This window comes from Acinonyx jubatus, chromosome C1, assembly GCF_027475565.1.
Source record: "Acinonyx jubatus isolate Ajub_Pintada_27869175 chromosome C1, VMU_Ajub_asm_v1.0, whole genome shotgun sequence".
Taxonomy (NCBI): Eukaryota; Metazoa; Chordata; class Mammalia; order Carnivora; family Felidae; genus Acinonyx; species Acinonyx jubatus.
In genome coordinates, this window is record NC_069381.1 from 30,783,732 (window position 1) to 30,799,815 (window position 16,084).

General features: G+C 42.1%; 1 protein-coding gene across 1 annotated transcript; it reads left to right on the forward strand.

The window, feature by feature from the left end:
• Positions 1 to 6,370: 6,370 nt before the first annotated feature.
• Positions 6,371 to 10,314, forward strand: TMCO2 (transmembrane and coiled-coil domains 2). Its single transcript, XM_015086845.3, has 2 exons — positions 6,371 to 7,154; positions 9,958 to 10,314. Exons 1-2 carry the CDS (start codon positions 6,912 to 6,914, stop codon positions 10,270 to 10,272), a joined length of 558 nt encoding a protein of 185 aa, XP_014942331.1. The 5' UTR covers positions 6,371 to 6,911; the 3' UTR covers positions 10,273 to 10,314.
• Positions 10,315 to 16,084: the final 5,770 nt, after the last annotated feature.

Sequence of the window (16,084 nt, forward strand, 5' to 3'; positions counted from 1 at the left end):
CTCTTGTTTGGTGCTAATTAATACATCAAAATATATTGGGGCTTCCTTTTTCAAATTAAGTGTGCATGATTGTATATGGAACAGATACTAAGATCCCAGGGTGGGAGGGCTAGGGAAAGGGATATGGAGTTCTTACTTGACTTGAATGTGCACCTGAGGGTGCTTTGTGTAATATATTGTACACTACAGCATCTTATATTTTTTGAGTTGAGTTTCAATAAATTACGATTTTTCACCCATTTCTTGTTTACTCATAATGAGTTTTCATACCATACACTAACTGAAACTGCACTGGGCATTTTCTGGAATATGCACTTATATTTTACCCCAGTAGTTTCTCGTTTCTTATTAACCAAACCATTCAGATCAAGTTTCTTTCTGAATGACTGTTGTCATAAAGTTTTTGTGTAGAGAAAATTCTGAAATTGAGTAATTAGCTCTGAGGGTCAAGATAGCTCCCAAAAGAGGATGCCCGGCAGCTGTCCAGATAGAAAGAATACCAAGGAGAACATGAAGGGCATAGATGGATGCAGTCATGTTTCCAGGGACCTACAAAGAATGTGGTAGGCTGCAAAGAAAGGGAAACACTGGGGTGGATGAGATGACTGTAGAGATCGATGGGCAAGGACCCAACCATGAATGCTATTGAGTTTGGACTCGAGTCCTTAGGCAGCTGAGAGGCTTTAAAGGATTTGAACAAAATAACATGACGTTAATTGCAATGTTAAATTAATAACAATTTGTAGATGTCTTAAAATGATTGTGATTTGAGAGGCTGAGAATGGAAACAGTAGATATTAAGACTGTTGAAGTAACTGAGGCAAACCTGATGAGAGTTTATACTATCAGTTGGAGCACAAGGAAGAGGAGATGAAATTTAAAGAGAGGGTTGGATGGTGAAAAAAACGTTTTGAGCAAAACCGATTTAGTAGTGATGCGTCCAGTTGAGGTTGGAATACAAAAGGAAGAAATGAATTTTGGGGAAGAGGATGGAAAGCCAAGGTGAGCTTGGTCTTTGGATGTGTTGAACCTCAGTGGACTATGAGCCCTGTATGTCTAATGACAAAGCAGTGTGTTCTTACAAATACAGCAGCTTTATTCTCTGTTCTTGTGAAGTTCTCAGTGAGTTTCATCAGCTAGCAGTGAAGTGACTCAGACACTCCTAATAATCCCTTTCTTATGTCTGTCGTTAGGATTTTAAGACCTTTTCTCTGACCCCTAAAACCCCCCCCACACACACACACATGGACACACAATGCCTAAGTGCTTTCTTGGTTCAGATCCTAGTAGGTAACCATAGGGTTCTCAAATAAGCATCTGTTGAAAGAAAAAATGGCAGAAACAGTGGACAGTGGAACATCTTAGAGGCTGAGGCTACTACTGACTCCTTGGGACCTTTAGCTAATTTCTGTGGGCTTCAGTTTCCTCACCTATAAAGTGAAGAGGTATGGGATATTTTGACAGGTCACTTTCTGTGATCTGAGCATGAGAAACAGCTGGCAGCTTCATTTTTAGCCCAGAACAAGAGAAGATTGCTAATTTGCTTAAGACTGAACTACATCCATTCGACCACTCCTAATTTCTACCCCCAGAAAGGGCCAAGTAGGTCCGTTTGTAGTGGAACCAAACCCTAGTTGAACGCTATTGAAAGTTTGCTTCAAGTACAAGCCTAAATGGTTCATCCTAAGATTATTTTCTATTCCAGTTGGAGCATCTTTATTTGGCTTTTTAATAAGACCACGTTTTATGTCAAACCCAGCATGTGTAGTTCTATGATAATACAGAAGGTCGGACAGTTATTTTTCTAGCTTTCCATACTGTCATTTTTACTTGATGTGTCTTTGGGATTTGTCCCAATGCTAGCACAAACCTGGAAGCATTGACTTTGTTTTCAAAGCCCTTTTAAAGTCAAGAATGCCCCCTAAATAATGGGTAGAAGTTCAGAGTACCAGACACTTTCATTCTGTCCTTTTACCCAGAATTCTCTTACTTCAATGTTTCCCCATGTTGATGAACACGTGTGAGAGAGTGGGGTGGGAAATGAAGGAAAAGAAAGTTTTTGATTAGTATTCACAGTATTCCATCCCAAACCTATCGTCTCTTAGTCCCAGGTTGCCTACTTCTGCCCTGCACTGCCAAGGACATAGTCATAGTTATTAACCAAATATTTAAGTGCACACATATTTAGTGACGGTTTCAGATGCTTTAAAAGATAAAAATGTAAATTTATCAAGGCATCCTGGCGGTGTGGAGCTTTCATGTGAGGGCTGGGGTAGCTTTAAACGTAAAGTGTGGTAAGTGGACCAGCAGCGTGGGCATCACCTGGAGCTTGTTAGAAATGGAGAATGTCAGGTCCCACTCCAGAGCTTCTGGACCCAAATCGCATTTTAGTAAGATCGATCTCCAGATAATTCATAGGCACAGAAAAATTTGAGAAGCAATGGCCTAGAATACAAAGTGGAAAGCACTGTGAGAATTCAGGGTAATTGCACTTTTTTTAAAGCACTTTACATAAAATTATCTTGTTGAATTTTCAAAAGTTCATGAAGTAGGTGCAGTTACCCTTATTTGGCAACCAAAAAGAAATAAAGTGTTTTGCCTAGCTGATAAAAGCTAGGAATAGGTGGAGCCTAGTTTCCAATCTCATCTGACGGAAGGTATCAGGGAGGGGAAGTTAATGTGAAGGAAGAATATTAGAAGGTTGCAGGTGGTATTTAAAGTCCCAAAAACACCCTAGCTCTGTAATTAAACTGAGTATATGGTTTGTAAAAGTGAATAATGGAGAATAAAGTTTGAAATGTAAGTAAAAGGTCATGCGAATCCAATGCCAATCATACATCTATTATTGACATTTTCTCATTTGAGGAAAAAGGAAAACTAGTTCATATGGTTTCAGTGAGTAATTTGTAAACTGTTAAAAAGTCCATGTTTCTCTCAGAGAGAAACTTCTAAAAGTCTGAAAGGTTGCCCAATCCCTTCTCCCCACCTGCCACCCCACGATAAACTGTGATACCCCTGGTTTTATATGCTGACTCAGAGGCAAAGCCTCCCATTATGTAGAGCTGAGTCTGGAAAGAGGGGCCTGCCTTAGTCTGACCTGCTTGGTCTATACCTGCAGGAATAGATTCTGTGACAGACTGCTTTTGGAGGTCTGAACCACTTTGAGGAAGGGAAGCAGGATAGTCAGGAGATTTAAAAACCTGTTCACCTGTATTCGACAGGTTTAGCCTGGAAAAGAAGACTGGAGGTACAGGAAAGCTATAGCCAAGTATTCGCTAAGCACATACTATCTGCTAGCTCCTGAGCGATGAACATGAGGCAGTGAGTTTCCTGCATCATGGTGATTAGAGTCTAGTAAAGAAGAGACAATAAACAAAACACTACATAAAGTGCTACAAAAGAATCTGTGGCTGCGATAGCCCCCCGCCCCCCGCCCCCCGCCAAAAAACAAAAAGGCCAGGAAGAGCTTCCTTGAGGAAGCCATGTTTGAACTGAAACCTGAAGAATCAATAGGAATTATCCAGAGAGGATAATCCTGTTGTGTGGAAAGGCTTTGTGGTGTGTTCATGACCTTGACAAGTCTGGTATAGCTCATGCTGAGAGAAAAAATGGGAAAGGGAAAAGAGAGAAGGTTGGATAGATAGGTAAGCAGCAACCATATTTTAGTGCCAAGTAACTAGCTTCTAGATTTCAGATTTTGTTTGAAAGTCAATGAAGAACCTTTTGAAGGTTTAAAAGTAGGCACTGCGTGATTCATAAATTGCAGCATGTAAGTCAAAAAGTCTTAATACAGTCTGATGTGGAAGTGACTGATGGCTGGCCCAGTAGATAGATGGATGGATGACGCTATCTAAAGGTGGGCTGAGGGGTGCCTGGTGGATCAGTCGGTTGAGTGTCTGACTTCAGCTCAGGTCATGATCTCATGGCTGGTGACTTCAAGCCCCGCGTCGGACTCTGTGCTAACAGCTCAGCTGGCATGCTCTGTCCCTCTGTCTCTCAAAAGTAAATATTTAAAATTAAAAAATTAAATGTGGGGGGCGCCTGGGTGGCTCAGTCGGTTAAGCGGCCGACTTCGGCTCAGGTCATGATCTCTCGGTCCGTGAGTTCGAGCCCCGCGTCAGGCTCTGTGCTGACAGCTCAGAGCCTGGAGCCTGTTTCAGATTCTGTGTCTCCCTCTCTCTGACCCTCCCCCATTCATGCTCTGTCTCTCTCTGTCTCAAAAATAAATAAACATTTAAAAAAAATTTTTTTTTAAATTAAAAAAAATTAAAAATGTGGGCTGAGATGTCTTGCATAGTGATAATTCATCTTTGGATATGTTCAGGTGTCTAAGAAGGGAGTCAAACTATAAATGGGTTTTTGGACTAGGTTCTTTTTAATTTTTTTTAACATGTATTATTCATTTTTGAGAGACAGAGACAGAGCATGAGCGGGGAAGGGGCAGAGAGAGAAGGAGACAGAATCCGAAGCAGGCTCCAGGCTCCGAGCTGTCAGCACAGAGCCCGACGCGGGGCTTGAACTCACGAACTGCGAGATCATGACCTGAACCGGAGTCGGACGCTCAACCGACTGAGCCACCCAGGTGCCCCTGGACTAGGTTCTTTTAAGGTATGTTATACTATGGAGATTTACAATACCTTGCATTTGTAAATGTCACTACAAATAATAGTTGCACTTACCTCTATGGGTAGCTTATTCTTTTACACAAATTTTCAACTTCTCACTCTAGGCCTACAAGGTAAAAGTTACCCCACGTCACAAGGTATTAAGGCTTGAGTTAAGTAATTTGCTCAAGGTAACAAGGTTAGTGAATAGGAGAGCCAAAAGTTTTAACCCAGATCCATTGTATTCCCAAAGGCCTATCCTCTTAATAGTTACTCTATAAAGATTCTATCCAGGGGCACCTGGGTGGCTCAGTCAGTTAAGCATCCAACTCAAGTTCGACTCAGGTCATTATCTGTGGTTTGTGAGTTCCAGCCCTGCAGCAGGATGTAAGCTAACAGTGTGGAGCCTGCTTGGGATTCTCTCTCTCTTCCTCTCCCTCTGCCCCTCCCCCACTTTCTAATATTTTATTTTAAAAAGTTTTTAATGTTTATTTTTGAGAAAGAAAGAGTGTGAGCAAGGGAAGGGCAGAGAGAGAAGGAGAGAAAGAATCTGAAGCAGGCTCTAGGCTCTGAGCTGTCAGCACAGAGCCCAATGCGGGGCTTGAACTCATGAACCATGCGATCATGACCTGAGCTGAAGTTGGACACTTAACAGACTGAGCCACCCAGGCACCCCTCACTTAATATTTAGACTTCTCCTATGTGCCAAGCCCTAGGGATACAGTAGTCAATAAAAGGGACATGGTCCCTGTCTTCAAGTTGATAATAGGAAAGACAGATGTGAAACCAAAAATTTCACAAATAACTATAATTGTGTTAAGTGCTTTGAAAGTAAAGTGAGAGGTGCCATGTAACAGGGGGTCTAATCTAGTATAGAGATTCTCAAGCAATGATTTAGTTGTCACAGCCCTATCTTTCTCCAAAAAGTTTCTGATTGGCATTCTTTAATAGTTTCTGACCTATTTTAACCTTTAATAGCCAAATCCAAAGTCTTATCTGAGTCCCTTTTATTCCTTGCTAGAAAAGATTTTGCGTTCAGTCACTAGGAGACTGTGGGTTTAACATCAATAGCAATCACTCCTGAACCAGTAGATCATTTCATCCTGATGCAAGTACATTTCCAACGGCACTCTGGACTCTGTCTTCTGGATGTGTCTCTGGCACCTCAAGCAACTTGCCTTACCCCCCCTTCTTGCAAGAACAAAACAGTTCTTGCCTCTACCAGGCCTCCCTCTTGCTGTCCTTTCAACCAGAATGAGCAGATTGGAATAGCATCACACAATATTTTTCCAAAAATTGTCATAACTGACCCCTTTTCTTCCTTTTTCTGCCTCTCCCTCTTCTTGGTGCAAACCCACTTTTGGATTCTTGGCTGTCTTCACAATTGATCTCACAGTTCATACGCTTGTGTGTGAACTCTTTTCACGTAAGTTTTTTAGGTACAGACCATACATTTTGTATTTTCATACCTCCTTGATGAAAATACATAGGTAGCAGCCAATAAATAATTGTTTTGATAACATGTGATTTAAGTTGTTGTACAGCACGCTACTGTTTACCAAGTGTTTAGAAAATGATATCATTTGTTTCTAACATAAACCTTGCAAAAGATGTGGCATTCCCATCTGTAAAGAGATGAGCAAAATGAGGCTCAAATATGTTTAAAGTCTTCCCAAAGATCACAATTTCTAAACAATAGTGACATGTGAAAAAAGGGAATGCTACAAAATGATCTAGTAATATCCCCCCTCCACATTTACCTAATCCCTAAAGAGCAAACTATTCACTCTTCAGGAAAACTTTCTTTAAATCCTCAAATCTCCACTTAACCTCAGTTAATAATTGCTGTCTCTTCAGTGTATTGTTGGAAGCGTTTTATATCTACACTCCCCAAGAAAGTGACCGCTAGCCACATTGGCTAAATAATTAAATTTATCTAGTTATAATTAAATAAAATGTAAAATCCAATTCCTTGGCCACACTATTCACATCAGACAGAGCAGATACAGAATATTCCCATCATTGCAGAAAGTTCAATTGGACAGTGCTGGGCTAGAGCTAGAACTTGCCAAAGATCAGAGAAAGCAGTATGACTGAACCGAAAATCCAGGCCAGTAGCTGGTTTGTTCTGAGTGAGAAAGTTCACCGGGTAAGTGGGAAGCAAGCTGACCTTTGAAACAGTGACATCACAATGTACAGTTCACAATGGCTCCCGAACACTTCAGCTCCAAGGCCACGCTCCCTAGCCCATATCTAGGTTCCTGAAGCCTCTGCACATGTAGTTCCAGGAGCTGCTGTCTTACTAAAATGTCAACATCTTTGTCCTCATCTTCTGTCTGGGACAACCTCGTAGAATATCTCTCTCTGAGCTCAATATGGAAGTGGCTACAAGCAACTCTTCTGGGAGAGACTAGTCCACCTCAGCAAACAAATTTTGGAGTACTAGATACCCTTGCTCCAATTATGCAAGTTATCCTGGGGATTTCTTTTTTGCTTTTGTTGGGAGTAGGAGTATATATCTTATGGAAACGAAGTGTTCGGTCAATTCAGGTCATACTCTTTTGTTCCAGAGGAATTTAAATAGTTAGAAATTGAAACTTGGTTAGTTCTCTCCCGCATTGCTGCTATACCCGTATTTTAAGACCATGCAGATGAGGAAAGGATGAACCCTAATCTCTGAAATTGGTTGAAACTAGGTTATCCTTAAAAACTTTTGCCAGTTAGGTTTCGAGCCTAAAACGCTCTCTCTCACAGTGGTTTTTGGCCTGTTTTAGAATAAAACAGATGAAACAAGCTTATAAACTGAGAAGGCAGCTTAACCTCAAACTTATTTGATCACATATTCATCTTTGAGTTTTTACTATGTGCCTGACACCATTAGGGGCACCTTTTCATAGAATAGGCATTGCAAGGATAATTGGGATCTTGGGTTTGGCTTTGCGTTCTTACTGTGACATTGCTCTGTACCTGATGTCAAGGCATGTATATTCATTAGGCACCGATATTTTCATTATTTCTTTGTTTTCACAATATCAGGCTTGGGCACCTGGCTGGCTCAGTCAGTTAAGCATCTGACATCAGCTCGGGTCATGATCTTGCTGTTCATGAGTCTGAGCCTCACGTCAGGCTCTCCGCTGAGAGCACAGAGCCTGCTTCAGATCCTGTCTCCCTGTCTCTCTGCCCCCCACCCCCGCCTGCTCATGCTCTCTCTCTCTCTCTCTCTCTCTCTCTCTCTCTCACACACACACACACACACACACACACACACACACACATAAATAAATAAATAAGTAAGTAAATAAATAAATAAATAAAACATTGAAAAAAAAACCCAACAATATCAGACTCAATAAACAGGGATTCTTCTGGGGAATAGGAGCATAATTGGCTGGGATTGTAAGAAACATTGAGGATTTTACATACTTCTAATCACCAATAATAATAATTTCATAGTTTTATCACCAGCAATAATAGCTATATTTACAAGGTAGTCAAAATGCTTTTTTTTTTTAATGTTTATTTGTTTCTGAGAGAGAGAGCAGGGGAGGGGCAGAGAGAGAGGGAGAGAGAGAATCCTAAGCAGACTCTGCCTGTCAGCAGAGCCCAATGGGGGACTCTAACCCATAAACCATGAGATCATGACCTGAACTGAAATCAGGAGTCTGACACTTAACCAACTGAGCCAGCCAGGATCCCCCCAGTTTTTTTTAAGTTTATATGAGAGAGAGAATGTGTGTGTGAAAGTGTGCTCGGGGGAGGGGCAGAGAGAAGGAGAGAGGATCCCAAGCAGAACCCACGAACGGTGAGATCATGACTTGAGCCACAGCCAAGAGTCAGACACTTAACTGACTGAGCCACCCAGAAGCCCCTAGTCAAAATGTTTTTAGAATCCCAACAATAACATGAAGTGGATAGAGGTTGTTTTCATATAGAGGTTTCATTTTCATTATCACCTCCATTTTGTAGGCAAGCGAACTTGGTTATCACTGAACCAAGTTGACATAGACTGTAAAAACTGGCAAATCTGAGATTTGAACCCAACGTTTAGGATGCCAAATTCAAATCTCCAAAATCTCATTTAATGTAATCTAACTAACGTAAATCCCCAACAGGGATATGTGTGTATACATGCACTTCAGTTAGCTAATAGAAGAATATAAGGCCAAAAACCCAAACTGTTTTCTATAATTCTGGGTTCTGCTCTTGTCTGGTTAATGTTCAGCTCAATTAGATGAACCCTCAGCCCTCCGGACACCTCAGCCAAGAAAAAGAGGTAGTATAACAAGTGGTTAACAGCAAGGGCTTTGGAGTCGGACTGCGGGGGCTCAAACCTTGGTTCCGTCGCTTGCTGTGTTGACTGACAGCAACCAGCCTCCAAAACCCCACTTTCCTTTATCTGTAGGATGGGTTTGCTAACAGTGCCTCTCTTAGAGTTGTAGTGAGGGTTAAAGGAGATATTGTGTATGTAAAGCTCAGCACGCACTAAGTACTCAATAAACAGGGCCAGTTATCATAACAAGGAAGAAAGATGATTGGTTGTTTGGTTTTTTTTTATCCTGACAGGAATCTATCCTAGATCATTAAAAATTTTCCCCCAGGGGCGCCTGGGTGGCTCAGCCAGTTAAGCGGCCGACTCCAGTTCAGGTCATGATCTTGCAGTTCGTGAGTTCGAGCCCCGCGTCGGGCTCTGTGCTGACAGCTCAGAGCCTGGAGCCTGTTTCAGATTCTGTGTCTCCCTCTCTCTGACCCTCCCCCATTCATGCTCTGTCTCTCTCTGTCTCAAAAATAAAAAACGTTAAAAAAAAATTAAAAAAAAAAAAAAAGGTAAGGTAGGCTAAATTGAAAAAAAAAAAAAATTTTCCCCCAGGACCAGGAAACCTAGTTTTTCAGACCACTGTGTCCTGAGGGAACCTACACGGAAGTCAGAATTCCTGGGTTTCAGTCCTGGCTCTACCATTCCCAAGTATACGACCTTGGACAATGGCAGGGTCCAAACTGGAAGGTATTTAAATGGCTACCCAGTTCTGGTTTTTTCCTACATAAACAGGTCATGCATAGGCAAAACGCCCTCCTAGCACAGATCCCTGCCTGTGACAAATTTTTAGTAAATGATATCTATTATTATCATCTTCACTAATTAAATGCAAATAATAATCCCTGACCTGCGTATCACTGTGTTTTGTGGTAAAGATCAAAAGACAAAAAAGATGTGAAGGTGTTTTGTTAAACAGAAGCCTTGGCGTAGGGATGAGGAATTATTGTTACTGTTAGGTTTTTGTTTTGACTCTGTTAGTAAACTGAGGCATCCGTGCGAATAAACAAGTAACGTTCAAGTTCTGTTGTTTTATTTTAGAAAATATTGTTGTTTATCATCACACTCTACAAACTTTACAAGAAGAGCGCAGATTTTTTTCAGGCTTTGCTGGTCAACCCAGAAGGGAACGCTCTCCCGGGTCAAGACAATAACTTCTTCCTGTCCTTGGGTCTGCAAGAGAGAATTTTGAAAAAACTTCAGACGGTGGAAAACAAAGTGAAGGACCTGGAGGGGATGATCATTTCCCACAAACCTGCCACGAAGAGGGATTGCTCCTCTGAGCCCTACTGCAGTTGCTCTGACTGCCAGAGTCCCTTGCCCTCATCAGGATTTACTTCCACATCTGAAATGTGACGGACTCCAATCTCTTCCAGAAAAGCACTGTTTTTTCCCTCATGTGTGTGGTGGTGTATCAATAGAGAACTATGTTGAAATTACCCTGCAAGGACGGGCTCTCTATTCACTAGGGCCCAGCTTCTTCTGACGTGCGCGGTGGGGTAATGTGGGGTATAGTCGTCGTTAAAAATGTCTCTGAGATACTGATGTCACTTGGTAGGCTGGAGACCATAAACAGGCATATTGCGACAAGGATGACCAAACCGGAATATGTGGGATGGGAAAAGAAGGGAAAGTGGGTCAGGGATGCAACCTTGGGTTCCACGCTGAAGAGGTTGGATTGGATACTATAAAAACAGCAAGAAAGTGCTGTTGAAGGGCAATGGTGTGGACTGTCCTGTAGAGGTAGGCTGGCTCTTGTGCTGGTCTTTGGTCTAAAGGTAAATAATGTGGCCTGGGAATCTGTGTTCATTAATTACTCAGAGGTGGACAAGGGTGGGGTGGACATAAAGGACACTATAATTTTATCCAACTTTTATTGATACTTAATCTGGGCTAAGCATTATAACCCTTGGGAATCTGTCCTGAGTGCTTCAGGAGCACCCAGTTTGGCTGGTTGGGCAGTTAATTTCAGAACAAGGAGTTATATGTGATACAGTGGGGTTATACCAATTTGAACTTAGCTGAATTCTCCTATGTGAATCCCAGCTAGGCAGGGAGGGAAGGAGGCACCTACCTGCCATTTCACTTGATGGGTGTGCCCCCCCCCCCATAGGAAGGAGGGCCCACGGAGAGAGGGATGGTAGTAAATCATCCCCTCAGTGGGTGGGACTCAGATTCCCCAAGCCTTATAGTGTGTGTATTTTTGCCACAATAAATGTGATTACAGTCATTGAAATACTTTGCAACTCTCTGCCACCCAAATGAAATACTTGGGCAAAGAAAGCAGCAGTGATTTATGGCCATCCTGGAGAAAAACTGGCTGTGCTGTTCAACAGGATACGATGTAACAATCTCCCAAGCTGGCATCTTCCTAAGGGATTTCCAAGGATAATTTTGATCATAAGTTTTTTCCAGTGCACTGGCATTGAAATGCAACCTCTGTAAGATGAGGCCTCATGGCATAGTGTACTCAGTGTAAAAACAGGTTAGTAAATACAAGGTAGGGCCAGGAAAGGCTTTGCAGAAGAAGTGACGTCTGAGTAGTCCCATAAAGGGTTACATAGGCAGACAATGAAATGGAAGGTATTTCTGCTGGTGAATCACCACAGAGCCACATAAAAAAGAGGGTGGCTTGGCTGGAGAAGGAGAGTTTCAGGATGGCTAAAGCACTGGCTATTTTCTAAGCTACAATGAAGGATTTGGGCTTCAGGGTAAGACACACTAACTTCATCCTCAGATCAGCTTTAATTGATGATGTGGTGGGGCACCTGGGTGGCTCAATCGGTGAATCATCCAACTTCGGCTCAGGTCATGATCTCATGGTTCGTGAGTTCATGTCAGTGCATGCTGACAGCTCAGAGCCTGGAGCTTGCTTCAGATCCTGTGTCTCCCTCTCTTCCTGCCCCTCCCCTGCTCATACACTGTCTCTCTCTGTCTCCCTCTCTCTCTCTCTCTCTCTCAAAATAAGTAAACATTACATTTTTTTTTTTAACTCATGATGTGGTGGGGGCGCCCGGGTGGCTCAGTCAGTTGGGCGTCCGACTTCGGCTCAGGTCATGATCTCGTGGTCCATGAGTTCAAGCCCCGCGTTGGGCTCTGTGCTGACAGCTCAGAGCCTGGAGCCTGTTTCAGATTCTGTGTCTCCCTCTCTCTCTGACCCTCCCCCGTTCATGCTCGGTCTCAAAAATAAATAAACATTAAAAAAAAATTCATGATGTGGTGAACAGAACAGACGGAAGTTACCAAGTATGCATTATCTGTTAGTGCAGGTGAGGAGTTTGTTCACTATGCTGCTTAAAGAGTTCCATGCAATCTTTTAAATAAAGTCAAAGTCTCAAGGCACCTGGCTGACTCTGTCAGTGGAGAATGTGACTCTTGATATCGGGGTCCTGAGTTTGAGCCCCATGTTGGATAGGAGACTGCTTCAAAAAAATTTTTGTTTTTTAATTGAAGGCATTATCTCCATTTTTGCACAGTCCACATTTAAGTGTCTTCCTACATAGTTCTAGTCATCTTGTTTCAGTTACTTTTCTGGGGTATTTCAAAGAAAGTGTCAGAAGAAGGGCCCAGAAGAGTAGACTGATGTCATGTAATGAAGGGCCTTAAAGGTCATACCATATTGTTGGAAATGGGTCATTGTAGGTTCTTAGACAGGAGAGTGACATAGATTTGGTAGTCCGTATGGGAGACAGAATAGAATGATCTAGATGTAAAAGATAAAACAGGCTGGCTGCTTGTATGAGGATGCACGGTGTGGTAGAAACTGATGGAGTCACCTTGTTTCTGGCTCTCAGCTCTCCAGAAAGGGTGTGTGGGTCACACCACAGTCACAAGAGACTGATACCAAGTGTTCGTTCCCAGTGTGGGGAGTGGGTCATTCTTGAGACCAGAGTACTTATGTCCAGGGCATCAATTAAGGAAACTTGGATGTGTGGCGAGCAGAAAATCAAGGCAAAATGGGGAAAGGGCTTGAGAGCTACTTTGTCGTTCAGGTCAGTTGGGCTAGACCAACTATCCTCCACCACTCCATAGGGAGGAGAATCCTTCCCCTCCACATTCAGTCTGCCTCCTTTGGGAAAACCCTGACGACAGCCTGTTGGGAGGCTCCCGTTTCAGTCTTCACACACACCAACCCTTGTATTTACAAACACTATCTCTCAGCACAGGGTAGGAAAGAATTCACTTTCCATAATTCACTTCTCCCTTTACTGCTACCACCCTAGTCAAAGCCCCCATCATTTCTCACCTGGATTCTCAAAATGGCCTTCCAACTGGACTCCCTGCTTCCATCTGTGTCCCCATTCAATTTATTCTCCACACAGAGGGCAAAGATACATTACTCCTCTGCTTAAAACCTTCCAATGGCTTCTTAGTTCACCCTGAGTAGAAGAAGTCAAATTCTTGTCTAAAGGACTGTGCTTGATGACATGATCTGCCTCACCCTCCTTCTTACTCTCTCCTCTTTCCACACCCTCTTATTCCTCACATACTAAGCATTATCTGACCTTAGGGTCTCTGCACTTTCCCCAGATACCTATGTGGCTCCTTCTCTTACTTTCTTTGGGTATATGCTCAACTGTCAATCTGAGAGGTCTTCCTTGCTTATTTTATGTAAAGAAGGTGCCCCTCATGCCAACATAGTATAGCCCCCTTTTCCTGCTTTTTCTTCACAGTACCTATCACCTCCTCCACTTCTACTGTCATGCATTTGCTTATAATCTGTCTTCCCCTCTATCTACCCCAGCCTACTAAGAACGTAAGCTTCAGGAGAGAAAGAGGTTTTGTCTAGTTCACTGTTATATCCCAGGCACTCAAAACAATGCCTAATACTTAGCAGATATTCAATATTCATTGAATGAATGAGCGAATTCCAGTCTTGACTTTTAGCAACCTCTTAGCAGCTTCCTGTTCCTCCATTTCTTCCGATACATGGTGACAGATAACACTGTGATGCAGTTCTCTCGAGCTGGGGGAGCCTGTAGCTAGTCTTTTTTGTTTGTTTTGTTTTGAGAGAGAGGGAACAAGTTGGGGAGGGGCAGAGAGAGGGAGGGAGAGAGAAAGAATCCAAAGCAGGCTCCATACTGTCAGCACGGAGCCAGACGCAGGACTTGATCCCACAAACCGTGAGATCACGACCTGGGCCAAAATCAAGAGTTGGACGCTTAACTGACTGAGCCATCCAGGTGCCCCTGCTTTGTTTTTTGTTTTGAAAGTAGGTTTCACGCCAGTGCAGAGCCCAACGTGGGGCTTGAACTCATGATCCTGAGATCAAGACCCGAGCTGGGATCAAGAGTCAGACACATAACTGACGGAACGACCCAGGAACCCAGGTGCCCGAGTAGCTAGTCTTTATAAGGCACTTGTTCAGAGCCGTATACATTGCTGAAAGCTTTACATGATTTTTCTCATTTGATCTTCACAATAAGAGGCGGTAAGTACTATTATTCTCATTTCACTGATGAGCAACCAATGCACAGAGGGGTTAAGTAACTTGCTAATATGTGGTGCAACCGTGGCTGGCAATCAAGCAGCCTGATTCTAAACCTGTGCTCGCTTTAGTCACAGCATTTGGTTGGTGGGAGTTTCCGTGAGGCTTTTGGACAAACTGCAGCAGGATGGAGCTAGATGAACCCAGACAGGTGAAGGCAAGAAAAACAAAGAGGGCGTGGCAATCATAGCCCAAGGGATAGGGAATTTTGAAAAAGTGTTTATCCCCTCATATTTTTAAGTTGATAGCTAAAGTTTTCATCACAAATGTATTAATTTTTTTAATGTTTTTATTTTATTTTTGAGAGAGAGACAGAGTGTGAGTGGGGGAGGGGTAGAGAGAGAGGGAGACAGAACGTGAAGTAGGCTCCAGGCTCTGAGCTGTCAGCGCAGAGCCTTGACATGGGGCTTGAACTCACAGACCACGAGATCATGACCTGAGCCGAAGGGATGCCCAACCGACTGAGCCACCCAGGGACCCCCGATCACAAATTTAAATAGTTGCAATGAATGTAAACTCTGGCAAACTGTAAATAATGACAATTTAAGATAGCACTGTCAAATCACTTTTTATAATGTATCCAACAGACTCTATGTTACAATTTAGTGACCACCATCATCCATTTAAAATTACACATGAGCTCTTTAATATTTGGTAATTCTATATTGTTCTTTCATCTCTAAATTATATTTACTCCATAAAATGTTATCCAAAGACAATAATTTTTACGTTTCAAAAACCTTTTACTGATCACTTATTCGTGATAAAAATATGTATCAAGGGAAATTAAAAACATTTTTCCCTGTAATTGTATGGCTTTATGTATTTGAGTTATTCTGAGCTGAGTAATATTACAATTGTCTTTAATACACAGCTGCTCAAAATGACATGATTATAAATTTTGATAGTACATAAATATAAAAGGTAAAATTCTACTGGAAACACATCTCTCACTGAGATAGATGGGGATTCCCCAGAAATTAATTCATGTATCTAAATGACTGTTTCTTACTGCTAGATTAACAGGGTTTTTGCTTCAATTTTCTTTTTTGTTTTCATAGATACAGTGCCAAGAAATATGACTCACGAGGGAATGCTGGTAATTCTGTTACAGAATTGTCGATCAATTCTTTGGTTTCCTTCTGAGTGAAACGCCAAAAGTCAAAGAATGCTCCTTCCTCAGTGGGCAGTTCAAATAGACCTACTACTAATTCTGTTAAAAGCAAAGCGAACCAAGCAAAAACCCGGAAACAATCTAACAAAAGAACTTGTTATCCAGTCATTAGAGTCCTTCACTTTCTCAAGTGATTTTTAATTATACTGATTACTTTTCTCTTCGAAGCATTTAGGAAGAGTTGGGAAATTCGAGATATTGTTAATTTCAACACATCTTTAGCATTACAATATTACTGTAATTTAAATATATTTTAGTTGCAGCTGCAGATTTAGCTCAACTTATTGTAAATAATAATTATGCAAATTAGCAACGCCAGTCTCTTTGACAAACCAACTAACCAAATTAGGCTTCTCTTTGGGGAGAAAAAAATTTCCCTTTTCAAGTCAAATAAATGTGTTAACAGGCGCCCCCGTGACCACATGTCACTTCTCAATCCCAAGATAAACATGGCACTGAGCTTTGACAGGGGTTGGTCCCTAAGGAAAGTAAGGCTCTTTCAGTTC

What these genes read in the sequence shown, in the direction of transcription:
- TMCO2 (XM_015086845.3), top strand. Translation starts at nt 6,912, where the DNA reads ATGTCAACATCTTTGTCCTCATCTTCTGTCTGGGACAACCTCGTAGAA. An exon ending in GAAGTGTTCGGTCAATTCAG is followed by an intron (nt 7,155 to 9,957) that starts GTCATACTCTTT and finishes GTTTTATTTTAG; the next exon opens with AAAATATTGTTGTTTATCAT.